The sequence below is a fragment of the Polypterus senegalus genome, chromosome 11 (genome assembly GCF_016835505.1).
Source record: "Polypterus senegalus isolate Bchr_013 chromosome 11, ASM1683550v1, whole genome shotgun sequence".
Taxonomy (NCBI): Eukaryota; Metazoa; Chordata; class Cladistia; order Polypteriformes; family Polypteridae; genus Polypterus; species Polypterus senegalus.
This window is the reverse complement of record NC_053164.1, coordinates 26,644,812-26,661,039: the sequence shown is the minus strand read 5'-3', so window position 1 is coordinate 26,661,039 and position 16,228 is coordinate 26,644,812. Positions and strand designations below refer to the sequence as shown.

At 40.5% G+C, this 16,228-nt stretch overlaps 1 protein-coding gene across 1 annotated transcript in view; it reads right to left on the bottom strand.

The window, feature by feature from the left end:
• The window catches only part of LOC120538755 (cytochrome P450 2B19-like), a 33,135-nt gene extending 22,741 nt beyond the window's left edge, over positions 1-10,394 (bottom strand). The window contains exons 1-4 of the mRNA XM_039768208.1: positions 10,304-10,394; positions 10,019-10,108; positions 8,183-8,365; positions 7,930-8,092 (exon numbers count right to left, since the gene is read on the bottom strand). Of these exons, the coding sequence (XP_039624142.1) occupies positions 7,930-8,092; positions 8,183-8,365; positions 10,019-10,108 (436 nt within the window). The 5' untranslated portion in view covers positions 10,304-10,394. The remainder of the gene's footprint in view (positions 1-7,929; positions 8,093-8,182; positions 8,366-10,018; positions 10,109-10,303) is intronic.
• Positions 10,395-16,228: the final 5,834 nt, after the last annotated feature.

The following is a 16,228-nucleotide window of genomic DNA, read 5'->3' as shown; positions in this document are numbered from 1 at the left end:
ACTGAATACAAAATGATCAATAATAGCATAAAATCAGTATCAATATTACCCTATAAAAGGAGGAAAAGAACTGAAATAAGTGCCCCATCTAGCAAAAATATTAGTTAAAACACAGTAATTCCTAAATATTATGTAAAAATGTAAGAACTTGGAAAGGCACTGATTTTTTGTAGAATAAAAATATGAATGGCACACAATGGGCAAGAAGATCAGGAATGTGCTGCGATTGTTGATGTGTATTTGGAACTGAAAGATCGGAGGTGTGCGGCAGAGATCTGAGGTTTAATAACATTAATTCTAGTAGTCTCCAATAAAAAACCTACAATGCACTTTCATCAATCTAGGCTTCATTGTGCTTAACCAGAATTCATGTAACTTTCACTAAACATCTTAGCCATCAAAGCCATCTGAATGGGTTTCACCAATTGTAGTAACCATAAAGAAAACAGGAGGTATTAGTTTGTGTGTTGATCTGCGTGAACCTAACAAAGTAGTTGTAATTGATAGTTATCCATTATCAAATATGGAAGAAATATTTGCAGAACTAACAGGTGCAAAGGTATTTACAAAACTGGACCTTCAAAATGTCTATCATTAAGTACTACTTCATGAGGACAGCTGAAATATCACTATCATCGGTTTATTCCGCTTCAGACATGTTCCTTATGGACTTGCTTCGGTACCTGATTGTTTTCAGAGGATGATGGCGTCAATTTTTAGAAATCAGCAAGGTGCACAGTGTTATTTGGATGATTTTATTGTGTATGGGTCAACTCCTGACCTTCATGATAAACACCTTAAAGCTGTCTTGCACCACATTAATGCAGCAGGATTACAACTGAATTTTTCAAAATGTCAGTTTAGACAAAACAAATTGTCATTCTTAGGTCATATAAGTTCTCAAGAAGGCTTAAAACTCGAACCAGAACATGTGAAAGCAGTTATGCAGGCTCCTGCACTCTCTGACCTGCATGCATTACGTTCCTTTTTGGGTCTCACTTCTTGGTATGCTAAATTTAAACCTAATTACGCATCAGTGGTTAAACAATTGAGAGCATTACTCCGTGGAACTTCAGTGCTTACGTGGTCTGATGCAGCCCAACACAGTTTTGGTATTGTCAAACAATTAATTGTAAATAGTCCAGCACTAACTCTGTTACCTACTATGGTCACTACAGATGCTTCAGACTATGGCGAGAACTGTATCATTTGCTTCCAGAACAGTCAGCGAAACAGAACGAAAATACTCAACAGTTGACAAGGAGGCTCTGGCATGCGTATGGGCTACAGAAAAGTGGAGAACATACCTGTGGGGACATCACTTTAATTAAGGATGGATCATAGCCCACTGATGACATTACTGACAAGTAAAGGACTGGGAAGAGTGGGAATGCGCATAGCTAGATGGTCAGTCAGTCTTCTAAATTTCAATTACACCATCCAGTACAAACCAGGTTCAGAGAATATTACAGCCGATTGCTTGTCACGACTACCTTTAACTAGCACATATAAAATACCTGATGAGGATGTTGAGTTGGTTGCACTGATAAAGGCATTCTCTTCCATTATTACTCCAGAAGAAATTAAAAATCCATCCATCCATTTTCTAACCCGCTGAATCCAAATACAGGGTCACGGGGGTCTGCTGGAGCCAATCCCAGCCAACACAGGGCACAAGGCAGGAACTAATCCTGGGCAGGGTGCCAACCCACCGCAGGACACACACAAACACACCCACACACCAAGCACACACTAGGGCCAATTTAGAATCGCCAATCCACCTAACCTGCATGTCTTTGGATTGTGGGAGGAAACCGGAGTGCCCGGAGGAAACCCACGCAGACACGGGGAGAACATGCAAACTCCACGCAGGGAGGACCCGGGAAGCGAACCCGGGTCTCCTAACTGCGAGGCAGCAGCGCTACCACTGCGCCACCGTGCCGCCCGAAATTAAAAATGCCTATCTTAAATACCCAGTACATATTAAGCTAAAAGAGCTTTTACAAAAGAAATGGGCAAAATCTGAAAAAAACCTAGACCCAACCTTCGAATGTATTACAGAGTGAGGCATGAATTGTCTTTAATGGATGGCTATATCATTTGTGGATCTCACCGCTTACTTGTGCCTCGGGACTTACAGGATAGATTGTACATATTGCACATGAGAGTCATCAAGGTATTGTCAGAACAAAACAAAGATTGCGAGATTTGTTTTTGGTGGCCTGGTATTGATGCCCAGGTGGAAGTGGCAATTTGTTCATGTGTAACATGTCAACTCCATGACAAAATAGCTATTGTACACACTCCTCCGCTTCAGCCAGTATCTTTTTCTAACTTTGCATGGGAGAAACTTTCAATAGATATTGTATGAACATTTACAGATGGAGCACTGGTCTGCCGTTTTGCAATTACTCCGATAGATTATTACAGCAAATGGCCAGAAGTGGCTTTTACTTCTCAGGTAACCTCTGCTACTGTGATTGCGTTCCTCACATCAGTTTTCAGCAGAGAAGGGTATTGAAAGGAACGGATTTCAGATAATGGTCCTTAGTTTGTCTCGGCAGAATTTGAAACCATCCTAACAGAGAGGAATATAAGAAACAGAAAATCACCATTATACTAGCAAAGGTTGAAATTGAGAGACTCAACAGAAGTCTCAAAGAAACGATACTAACCGCCAGCCTTGAAGGAAAACCTTGGAACACATTTGTTTCCGAGTTCTTAACTATTGAGCAACTCGCCATGCAACAACCAAGATGTTTCCTTCAGAGCTACTTCATGGTAGACAGATGCATACAAAGTTACATATTGCAGTGTTGAAAGAAAATATAAAGCTGGAGACACAAACGAACGCTATCATGGATGCAGTACAACAAAAACAGGACAATAGTAAAATTTACATAGATCTAAAGCGAGGAGTTGATTTTCAGCCTAAATCATTTGTGAAAAGACCTGGAATACAAAAGAAAGAAAGATCTAAGCTTACTAAACCACTTCGAGTATTGAGAAAGAAAGGACAGTATACCTATGAGTTGTTGGAAGGAGGTATATGGAATGCTTTTCATCTTGCTCCTGTTCGTTCAGACCCCGGAGAAGAAAATGATGAATGACATCTACCTGTTTTTATTATGTCAAACAGACTTGCCCAATCTGAACCTGTTAGACGGAGTGAGAGAGTTAGAAAACCATCTGTATGGGCAAATGATTACCAGATGTAAATGACAATAATAGTTGGTTTTGGATGAATGCAGAATGTATTTTCACATGTTTTCTCAATGTAAAAATCCTGTGTGCTATTTGGGATGATTGAGTTCAAGTTCTGATAGTTTGCAAAATATAATTTGGTACAAGCTTTACTTACTTTTGGGGGAATATGTGGTGTTGATGCTATGTTCAGTAGAGGGCAGTATGCATGGAAGGAAGGAGTGAGAGGGAAAAGAGGAGAAACGAGAGTGAGGACCGTTTGGGTTGGTTGAGGTTGAGTTTTTCAATAAAAGCATTTGAACAAAGGAGGCTGTGTGCTGTTTAAGCTGAATACACAACACGCAGTTTGTAAGACTTGAGGACTGTGTTTCCGATACAGATGTGATCAACACTGGAGCACCACAAGGAACAGTCCTGTCCCATTTTTTCTTTACTTTGTAAACCTCAGACTATAAATATAACAGCAGGTCATATTGCTTGCAGAAATCTTCAAATGATTCTGCACTTTTGGCGGTGTATTATTAAAGGGGATGAGGCAGAGTATAGGAGTCTGGTGGAAAGGTTTGTTTCTTGATGCATAGAGAATTTTGTACACCTTAACATCAGCAAAACCAATTTATTAACTGGTTATTAACTTTCACTACACCAGAGAGCTTCAACTCTCACTACACCAGATAGCTTCTGTGTCCAGCTACTATTCAAGAAGTGGATGTAGAGATGATGCACTCCTACAAGTACTTTGGGTTCCACATTAATGACAAGTTGGACACAGGGAACAATATAATAAAGGGCAGAGCAGGCTCTTTTTCCTAATGTGGGAAGTGACGTGGTCAGTGTGATTTCCTGTGCTGTGGAGTTCTGGGCTAGTAACATCAATTCAAGAGAGGCCCACCAAAACAACAGGCTAATTAAAAGGGCAATTATAGGACACACTCTGGATCACCAGGAGATCATAGCAAAGGAGAGAAATAAAATAAAACTGAGAGCCATTATGAACAATGCTGAACATCCAATCTGAGGCACACTAACGCCGAGTACTTTCAGCCAACAAATTAATCAGCAGAAGTGTGTCTAGAAACACTATGGGGCTCCTTTATACCAATAGCAATATGTCTGCATAATGTCTCAGGGTGACTGTGACAGGCAAGTCTAAGCTGATCTTTGTTTTTCTTGCTTTATAGTAACTCCAGGGTGTGTTCAGACCAAAGTGTGTGTGTGTATTTATTTATTTACTTATATATCTACCTATATGTGTATGTATTTATTTAAAGAGCTTCTGTAAAAAAAACACATCCCTGGAGACAAATAAAGTTCTATCTATCTATTATGAAAAGGCACTATATCAGCCTCGACCCTACACAGACTGACACGGGAGGCTCCCGTAAAATAAAACACAAAGATTTATTTTCTTCACCCATGGGGTACATCTTTCTCGTGTCCCACAGGCACTAAACAGTCCTACACTTAGCACACCAAATAAACCCAAACAAAATACTCTTTCTCCAGTCCTCCCAGGCAGCTTTGTCCTCCTCATCCAAACTCTGGCGCCTTGAGTGATGGCTGCAGGCTCCTCTTTAGCCGCTTTTCCACTGCATAGTACGGCACGACACGGTTCAGTACAGCTCACCTTGGTTCGGCTCAGTTCAGCTCGGTTTGCGTTTCAACTGCAGTTTAGTACCGCTTTAGAGTGGGCGGGATTATTCATGTGTCGTTATAGTTGCGCCGCCTCTACTGCTCGCTCTTCATTTTTTTTAACTTGTCCCTACAGTGTTTGTAAGTCCTATGGTAGCCGTGTGCGGGCAAGAGCTGAGCGACCTCCTGGAAAAATGTTTTCATTCCGCGTCGCCCCATCCAGCTCTCGCTGGATCCGCTCCTCGGCTACCAACGAGAGGAACGTCTGTACTTCCTCAACAGACCACGGAACAGCCATTTTTGGTTAAAACCAGTTCAAACCTTCGCGGGTCTGTTGTGTCTCGTGTCGCAAGTTCAGTGACGCAGTAATGAGGATTTTCTCCGGCCAATCAGTGACCAGCAGAGTTTACACGTCACATTTTGGTAACGGTTCGGCACGCTTGGAACCTCGGCTTAGGTGGTACTAAAAAAAGGACCAGGTACCAGGTACTGTTCCCAGTGGAAAGCCCCGCAAAGGTGAGCTGTACTGAACCGTGTCGTGCCGTACTATGCAGTGGAAAAGCGGCTTTAATAGCCCCACCGGAAGTGCGTCAGGTGGTAATTAACCTAAATTAGGCTGCACTTCCAGGTGTGGCTGTGTTGCCACCCACACAGGCTCAGGAAGCTTTGTAGCTCCCCCTGGCAGTGGCCATGGAGCCCAACAAGGATGAACTCCGGTGTTCCAAGATAATGGCCTGATGCAACCCAGGGGGGCTGCCACCAAGTGTTCCAGGGGACATAGAGTGCACCCTATGGCTGCTCCCCCGGATCCAGTGTTGAAGGGGCATCCCGGCCAAGCATGGGTCCTGGCCATCCGCCACACTATCTATCTATCTATCTATCTGAAAGCTTTTGGACTGTGCAGTCATACAATTGGTTAAACAGAAAAAATCAGCCTCTATTGGAGTTTGCAGAACAACTCCGGGCCCAGGCTTCGATCTTGTCACATCTGGGCATTGCTGGCAGGTTTACCGGCATGTGTCATGAAACTGCAGCAGATAATTCAAAATTCAAAGTTTCACTGTGGGTATGGCGTTTATTGCAAAAAATCTGTGATTTTGGCTGGGGGTATATATAGATCTTTTCTATCCATGTTAGGTTTTTAAACTCCCAGGGTTCTGTGATTATTTTATGCAGATTATTAGTTAACTAAAAAGTGTAAAAATGAGATCTGAACCCACAGTTTAAGAAACACTGCCAGATACAGTATCTAAACAGCATGTGTTAAGATAGTAATATAAAACTTTACCAATACTGCCACCAGGTAAATAACAGGGATCACTGTGCACTACTACCCCATTGCTAATTATGAATTTAAAATTAGCCACAACTCAAAACAAGACTTAAAGGAGCCCTCTCCTCATCAGAAACCCAAACACATTGTTAATTAACAAAAACGAAAGATGCATTGCTGTTTATAAGGAGCTTGATGGAAGAAGAAAGTGCTAAGTACATCTGCACGCTTAATGGGAAACAAAAAAAGGCGGCACAGTGGTGCAGTGGGTAGCGCTGCTGCCTCACAGTAAGGAGACCTGGGTTCGCTTCCCGGGTCCTCCCTGCGTGGAGTTTGCACGTTCTCCCCGTGTCTGTGTGGGTTTCCTCCCACAGTCTGAAGACATGCAGGTTAGATGCATTGGTGATCCAAAATTGTCCCTAGTGTGTGCTTGGTGTGTGTGTCTCCTGTGGTGGGCCAGTGGCCTGCCCAGGATTTGTTCCTGCCTTGCGCCCTGTGTTGGCTGGGATTGGCTCCTGCAGTGTTAGGATATAGCGGGTTGGACTGACAGTCCGTCATAACCCTTCCTAACATGGCCAATACTCTCCAACATTATAAGAATCGATATTGCATTTACTTATGGCTAGTTTGTGGCATTTTTTGGTGTGCGTGTCTTTTAATTTTTAAGGAATTGTTGCACAGTGGTTAGCACTGCTCCTCTCAGTTCATATGACATATCTGGGCACAATAATCGGTGAGACATATTTGGCAAACTTTTCTCTATACCTCGGGGACATTAAAAACCATTGCATCATTATAAGCCTCTCAAAACTAGTTCAGTTCCTCCTTCCCAGTGGAATTCAAAGCAGGTCCATGTGTTTGACGAAGTTTGGGAACAATTGCGTTATTTCGCAGAACTCGAGGCAAAAATAAATACATACATACATAAAAATAACGGAGCTGGCTCATCACTAGTGACTCTGGATTAAATAATCTCATAAGCAAATACATTTTGTAAATTTATTGTAGGAATGGTCGGTTTGATGCACCATATTGCAGTGTTATATGTATGTAGCAAACGTGAAAATGGAATAATGTCAGAGACGATAGTATAAATTTTGCCGAAACATGCGGATCCATAACATTTTCAGTAAAAAGACAGCGAGTATGGAAACTAATGGAGTGAAGTGAATTGCGAAAGAAAGTATTAAGTTGTGAGAAGACGTGCATTCATTTATGTATTTTTTTTAATGAACAGAGTTATTCCAACGCTGTTTCAGGGAGCCGATAGTTCAGCAAAGCAAAATACTGTGTATATCAGTCAAGATTTAAGAGCTGGTTTCAACTGTACTGAGGTAAATATAATGTATTTTTTAATAAGCAATCCTTAACACTCTATTCATACGAGCGTATTAAAAGCCAGATGTCCTGAAAGATCTGGTTTATCAGAACAGTCCAAATCCTGAGTTCACATTTCTTGAACTTTTTTCTCAGATACTCTTGCATCATCTCAGGGCCTTTGTAAATAAGCACATTAACGCCCGCTTATAAAAGACTCGAGTCTCTATAGAGTGGAGCCGCACTGTAATCTGACACTTTTATATAATGGTACATAGTACTTTGCTATTATGCACACCACACCTTCTGTTCACGATACTCAGATTTTAAATGGCTCGCGTAGCATTCTCAAGCATTTATGCCAAAGGTGGAATCAAATAATCAATTCAGAAGCTGTAGTTTGAAATTGAATACAATTGCGTCACTAAGGTTAGCTCGTCTTGAAGTTTTTTTTTTTTTTTAAATAAATATAAAAGACATCAGCTACGAAACAAGATTCTTACCAAAGTCACCGGCGAGTTTCATAATCAGAGGTGACACCGCTCTCCCAGCAAACTCGTCAGGCTGTTGCACCAGCGCTTCGTGAACCGCATCGAACCCGATAAGAACCACAACGCGCAGCGGGCCCAGGTGCACCGTCATTACTGGTCCATAAGTCTCTTTCAGCTACCGGACACAAAACATGTAAAGTAATTATTTTAAACCCCCTATTTATAAGAAAAAATAAATAATACATGTGTTTTAATCCTTATTGACCTTCATAAAACTTTCGTAGAGCGCTCCGGAGTCCAGCTGCAGCATGTTACCGATAAAAGGCAGTGGGGTCGGTCCGGGTGGCATCTTGCTGTAGCGAGACGAGTCCCTTCTGAATATCAGGAACAGCAGACCCAAGACAATCGAGGCCAGAACAGCAGTCCCGAAGAGCTCCATATTCGCGCACTGATAACATTAAAAACGGAAGCATTGCGAAATAAAGTCGAGTTCACGTTGTTGCTTTGTTTCTAGCCAAAGTGTATTTCCGTCTCCTGGTATGAAGCGGTTCCTTAGCATCTCATCTACCTCAAGTTCAAGTTTGTATTCACAGTAGGAAAATTAATATTTTACATTGTATATTGCCACGAACGTCGCATACTGCCTAATAATTCTAGTGATTCGGATTCAACTTCCCATCTGATCACTGTTTGTGTGTATGCTGGTTCCTTCAGTTTCTGTCTGGGAGATGATCTCTCTAATCCTCATTAATTTAAGGCGATCAATTGCCTAGTTTTCGTGCGAGGCTATTTCCTGCCGGGACAGTTTATGGGGACTCGCAACTACCTAATGCAGGGGTGTTGAACTCCAGTCCTGGAGGGCCGCTGTGGCTGCAGGTTTTCATTCTAACCATCTTCTTAATTAGTGACCAGTTTTGCTACTAATTACTTCTTTTAATTAACTTGACTCAGGGCCCTTAGTTATTTCTTTTTCCTTAATTAGCTGCCAAACAATAATGAGACACAAAACAAGGTGCCACATGACCAGCTCATATGCCCATCACACAATATCTGAAAATAAAGAAAAGTGAAGGTAAGGCTGATCTCTCAGGTCACCAAAATACTTTGACAATGTTTTTATGAAAAACAGAAAATCAACAGTTTTGGAAATGTCTGCTGTGGCAGAACAAGAGCAGCAACAAGCCATGGAATTAAATAACGGGTTTAATTAACAGCAAGAATTGGCTTCCCATTAAGAAAGTGGTTGGAGTTTGAAGCCCCAGTTTAGCGGGTCATCTGTTAGCTCGTTTTATGCCTTATTTCTGTTTGGCTGCCATTTAATGAGGAAACAAATCAATTCACAGGACTGAATCCTTCTAGCAGGGCTATTAAAATGAAGGGGAAAAAAAGTGAATTAGCAGTGAAAACTCGTCACTGATTAGGAAAAGGATTAGAATGCGGCCCTCCAGGCCTGGAGTTCGACACCCGTGATCTAATGGATTAAAGCAGCGTCAGACCCTACATATCTATATAGATCAATACACTATACGGAGAGATTTAATGGTAAATATGTACCATCAAGTAATAAAGCCCTCAGTATGCATGTGGTACGACATTAAGTGCAAATACAGATAAAATTCCGTTACAACGAAGTGGCAAGGACCTAAAAAATATTTTGTTGTAACGAAAATTTTGTTGTAATGAGATTCTGTATTTGTTACTGTAGTGCTTTCTTTAACTTGCATCGAGGCGTTTGCATTTGCAATCATTTCAATAGCTTTGTTCGCATTACTTTTAATGCCCACCTGCCTACAAGTTATGCTGACAAGAATTTTTCTCAGCATTTCCTAGCGATAATACACTTTCAGGGTGCGAATGATGCCCAAATCCAATGGCTGAAGCGCTGCCGTGCAATTGGGTGGGAGGAATTCAACGCGAACATTATCTAAATGTGGAAGTATGTTGTGGGCAACACAGTTATCAGTCAGGAGCTGAATCATCCTTTTCTTCTTCATATTGTGAGGTTTCTGAACTCTCCCAAGATTGTCTAGTATTCAATTAACACATTAAATTATACAATCATAACAATTAAAACTTTAAAATGAAAGCAGTATTACAACACCTCAAACACGGCCGCAGCACTTTCCTTTATGGATCCTTTCCATTCACACCTTGTCATCATTTTCTTGCCCTCCTGGTGAGCTAACTTCATCTGGGAGAAATTAAAAATCAAACCCATTAATTAACCAATTAAATGAAAAAAGTGCAATACATCAATCAACACATTGTGTATGAAAAAATCATCTAATTTAAAACATATAAAACATACATAAATTATCTTATTACAAAGTGAATAATTCAAGCAATAACTGAAAAAATGTGAATGATTTTCAATTTAAACACAAACCTATTCAAATCAGTGACTTCCGATTGCTGGAAGGCTGCCCCTTTTATTCCTGCCCGGATGTGTTCCAGGTGGCTGATGACGCACTTCAGGCAGCACTTCCTGGTGTGGTGGAAGTGCTCCCCTTTGCACTGGAAGCACTCCGGGCGTCCATGGCAGATTCATCCGCCATCTTGCCTTGTGTGGCGGAAGTGACAGTTCTCCGGGTCCTACGAGGCAGGAGGCGCCACCTGGCAATGGCCACGGGTCAAAACAGGCCAGAACCCTTTTTCTCCTTTCCCGTGGTCCTCTCCTAGTCCTGGATGGTTGCTCTCTCATGACCCAGAAGCTATTATTGTCCTTTTCCGGTCCCTCCAGGCATCCCGGCCAGGTAATGACCCTGGCAATCTGCCACAGCTATCATCTCAATCGGTGTGCAGATTTGGCTGTGATTTGAATGTGGTTTATTCTTTCTTCTTTTTTTTAATCCAGGTACAATTCTCACTCGAGATTAGATGACATGTTTATGTATACAGTGCTTGCTTCCTTTTCTGTTAATGTGTCTCTTGAAAAGGCCAGTCTCTTAGACCATCATTTTGCGATGATGGCAATAAACTTTCCAAATCTGTCACATCAAGCCGCTTGGTGGAAGTTCAGTACATCTTTGATGCTCAATAAAGTATGTTGTGATACACTTGCCACTTAAGCTTGAAGCTCTGATCAACATTAACCTAGGCTCTGCTGACGACCCTTCATATGTGTGGATGTCTGTAAAAGGTTTTGTTTGCAAACTCATCATTGTTTCAGATGTGTAGGCAAGTGATCTTTGAACTTGAATCTCAGCTCTAACTTTTGGAAGAATCACGCCCTCATGTGGTGAACTTCAAGAATGAGCTTTTCATCTCCAGCACCTCCAGTGTTGTACTGATTCAGAATTTGTACATGTCCTTTGTGTTATATGTTTTGAGACAGCCACCAGCGCATTACCAAAATTGCAATTGAGACAGTAAAATTGTGTTTCTTTACACACATTTCTCATATTTTTTTCTGTTGCTTGAGTATGAGAGTGTAGAATGTCAGTGCTTGAATGCGCCTCTACTGTTATTGAAGGCTACCACAGCGTGTGGCTTAAAGACTATCACACTATCATATTTCCCTTGACACAAACATGGACAGTTGCAGTTTTGAATAGTGCTTAGGGGGATAATGCCTTTCTTGTCCTTCTACTTGCTCACAATTATTTTGCCCTTGTGCCCAGAACTTACTTGTGTCATGGAGATTTTACAGGTGAACAGATTCACCAGGTATATATTTCTGTCTATGGCTAAGTTACATTGCCTTCACTATTGCTTAATTCAACTAATTGTTCAGTTTCACTTTGTTCTAAAACTGACTTTACAGATTCTCATTTACACACTATTGTACTTTGGTTGAAGACTCAGTCCCACTCATGAACATTGATGAGTTATTTTAGAGTGGAAACTGCATAGAAATTGCATCATAATGTTATTTCATCCACCAGATGGCAGCAACCTTAACACTTTAAAAAGCAGATCATTACACGTCACCCCAAGGCTGATTTGGGAATAACCTTAATTAGATAGAATTCTGGGCTTGAGTCACACACTTGGGGTCTAACGCCAAGTCAGTTAAAGGCAGTTATGGCTCCTTGAAGTTCGGAAGTTTTAGAGAAGGTTAACATTAGCCAATCTGTTTAGCTCTGAACTTAAATATAAAGTGTTTTGCGGTATCTACATTTGACTTTTTTGTTAGGTTTTTGCTTTTATTGTATGTACAGTAATCCCTCCTCGATCGCGGGGGTTGCGTTCCAGAACCCCCCGCGATAGGTGAAATTCCGCGAAGTAGAAACCATATGTTTGTATGATTATTTTTATATATTTTAAGCCCTTAGAAACTCTCCCACACTGTTTATAAATATTCTCCACACAGTTATACAGTAAACCCTTGTTTATCGCGGTTAATCCGCTCCAGACAGATAAATGAATTTCCACGAAGCAGGATTCTTTATTTATAAATCTAATATTTTCGCAGTTAGAGCATAGAAAACCTGTTTACGACCTTCTAAATACGTTTTTTAACATTATTAGAGCCCTCTAGACATGAAATAACACCCTTTAGTCAAAAGTTTAAACTGTGCTCCATGACAAGACAGAGATGACAGTTCTTTCTCACAATTAAAAGAATGCAAACATATCTTCCTCTTCAAAGTGCGCGTAAGGAGCGGAGAATGTCAGAGAGAGAGTAAAGTAAACAATGAAAAATCAATAGGGCTGTTGCGCTTTTAAGTATGCAAGCACCGCGATAAAGCAGCGGCAATGAAGGGATCAATGCGAAGGTAGCCTTTCAGCATTTTTTACAGGAGCGTCCCTATCTTCTAAGCAAACAGCCTCTGTGCAAAAAGCCCCTCTGCTCACATCTCCTCCGTCAAGCGCAGAGAACGTCAGAGAGAGAGAGAGCGAGATTAAAGCAAACAATCAAAAAATCAATAAGTGAGCTTTTGGACGCACCTCGATAAAGCGGCATTTCTTAGAGGAGCGTCTGTATCCACTAGGCAAACAGCTTCTGTGCAAACAGCACCTCTGCTCACACCCCCTCCGTCAGGCGCAGAGAATGTCAGAGAGGTGAGATAGAGGCAGAGACAAGCAAACAATCGAGCGCCGCACGGGAAGCATATCTTATAGCATTGAGGAGTTTTAGTTAATATGTAATACATGCTCTGATTGGGTAGCTTCTAAGCCATCCGCCAATAGCGTCCCTTGTATGAAATCAACTGGGCAAACAAACTGAGGAAGCGTGTACCATAAATTAAAAGACCCAATGTCTGCAGAAATCCGCGAATCTGCGAAAAATCCGCAATATACATTTACATATGCTTACATATAAAATCCGCGATAGAGCAAAACCGCGAAAGTCAAAGCGCGATACAGCAAGGGATCACTGTATATTAAGAATGAGGAAAGTTATTTTTTTTTTTGTTTTTTTGTTAAGTTTTCTTCTACTCTTAAACATAAAGTTGCCAAAGAGGATCTTCAGAGCATTGCCATAGGGAACAATTTTTGGTTTTCAAAAGAACCATCCACATGAAGGATGCAAAAAGAACCTTTATTAGTTAATGTTCATAACAGGCTCTGTAAATAACCATGAAGAGATGATGGCAGATTTGTGAAACACCAATGGGTTCATGATTTCAAGAGTACTCTTACTACAAACAATCACGCAGGTTAAATTCAGGTTTTCTTGATCTGTCAGTATTCTTAGCCCAATCATCTTCTTCTGTTTCCTCTTTCCCCACTTCTACGTGAGGTCAATGTTTCCTGTAGCCTACTATCCATTAAAGATTTCTGTTTTGTCCAAATGTCAGTAACCACTGCAAAGACCAAAGGGACAATTTCAATTCCAGTGGCGAGCGCTTTGATTAGTGAGAAAAGTGCTATATAAATGTAAAGAATTTCAGGAATGAAATGTTTCTTTGTCAAGCAAGGGTTCAACTAGAACCCACACAACCCAGTTAAGTGCAATTTTGGAACCACTGTTTTCACAAACTGAAAAAAGATGTAATTTTTAATTGATTACTATTGTTAAATATTTACTTTGAATATTATATATAAGGATGTTTGTATAGCCTGTGTAGCTGCTGGTAGGTAAGGCAGGATCAAGCACTGGTCAAACACATGGTGAAAGAAATCCCTCAGTCCAAAAGTTTGTTTTAAATGATTTAGTGAAAACTCAAAGCAAACAGTCCACACAAGAATAAAGAAAAAAGGTTGTTACACACGTAGAATAAAAACCAAAAAAAAAAAAAAGTATCTTCTTTAAACTTTTCTTGTTAAACTTCAGTTGTTTTCTATACTAAAAGATGCTTTGGGAGTGGGAGTAGGACGAAGCTCCCAGGAGGAGAATAAAGGTGGCCAAGGACAGAGAGAGAGAGAAGTTCATTGTGGGGGATTATTGCTAAGTGTTTTGTGTGTTGTTCGGGACTGAAACCTCTGTTTATTTGTGGAGAAATAAATGTGTGCTTTATAAAGATATGGTCTCCAACTGGTGGTGTCTGGGCAAATATCACACAGCGTAATGAGTTTGAGAGAGAGAAGCTGGCATATTGTGTAGAAGAAGACTCATCAAGGCGTTTGCATCCATAGCAAAAATTATTTCAAAACATTTCAAATTCAAAATCTTGGCATTTTTATTTGGAAAAAAGGCATTTTCCTACCACTCAATTCAATCAGTACATGACAAAATCTGCCCACGTTATTTGAACCTCTGCAGGGTGTTTTTTTGGCTATAAGTTGCCAAATTACAACAAACACTCTGCACTTTTTAGTGGGGCCTGAAGCAGAATCCACTGCGAATTACCATTTTTAAGAAATCCTTGGGACATCCTTGTCCATCAGAAAGGACGTAAGAATCAATGTGACATCCACTCTGTTTCACCATAATTAATCAAGGACACTAACTCCTTTAGGACCCAAAGTCCGACTTGCTGGTTTATATGTTTAAACTGGCATGGTGTTAAAATATGTAATGTTGTTCCCACTTTCACTAGTTGTTTCCAATTAGTTCTACCTAATTGCAATATTGAGGACATGAAGGGGTCATTGTTGCACGTGCCTAACAGTACATATTTGCAATGGTTTAAAAGTAACATAAAAATAAAATAATATAATGTTTTCTCAGGAAGTAATAAGTACTCCTAATCTGTTATCACAGCTCCAGGTGATACAAAGAACTTAGACACACAATAGCAAACACTTAACATCCATCCTGCTTTCGCCTTTATGGGCTTATAAAGCTTAAAATGGCTTTGTTGTGGACTATATCAGTACCCTGCTGCATCTCTGCTTTCTTGTTTGCCCACTAAAGTCTACTGATTCTAGCAATCTTGTTGTACCCCAAACTAACCTGCATTCTGGACAAAGCCTTCATCACCATTCCACCCAGAGTTTGGACCGACCAGCCTAAATAAAATTGAGCATCTGCTCATTTTTAATTATTCAGTAAGAAATTTAACTTACCCCGAACTTATGACGCTTCTTTCAGTTTATCCTCTTTGGGTACTCAGGATGAATGGTGTGTTTTGTCACAAGTGATGTTAATTGCTCTTGTTTTTTGTAGTATTTAATATATTTTTAGTATTGTGGTATATTGTCTTATATTCTAACTCAAGGCTTTGTGTTTCCTGTATTTATTCATTCTGAGTTTCTGTGAAAGGCTTTGAGCATGGTAAAGGTGGTATATAAATAAAATTTATTATCATTATCATTACCATGTTTTTCTGTTACAAATATGCAGAAGTAATTAGTAATTATAATAGATTAATTTCTTTGAGTAGCAACCCCAGCTGTAGTGGTTAATGCTGCTATCTCACCACTCCAAGCACCAGGGGCCTCATGCATAACGGCGTGCGTAGAATTCACACTAAAATATGGCGTATGGACAAAAGCGGAAAAATACGTAAGCAGAAAAAAATCCAGATGCATAAATCCGTGCTTACGCCAACTTCTACGTTCTTCCGCTACATAAATCCCGGTCAGCATGAAAAGTAACGCACGTGCACGCGCCTGCCACCACTCCCCATCTCCTCCCAGAATTACGCCTCTTTGAATATGCAAATCAATATAAATAGCCCTTAAGCTCAGCATTCTGTGAAAAGACAATGGCAAAAGCACATGGGAAAATAGAATTTCAGCGAATACCAAGTGGAGGCAAAGAAAAATGTACTATTTGTTGGTTTAAACAGCGGTATAAAGAACAAAAGGAAGTTGATCAAGTAACAGAGTGGCGAAGAAACTTAAAAGTTCAAGGTCAGAAAGTCGCAAAGTGTCTGAATTAAATAAGTAGTGGTCAGATATCAAAGTCGCTGTGAAAAGGCTAGTCGTAGTCATATGTAAATACACGCTTTATAAAGTGACTCAGGTTGTGCAATATTAT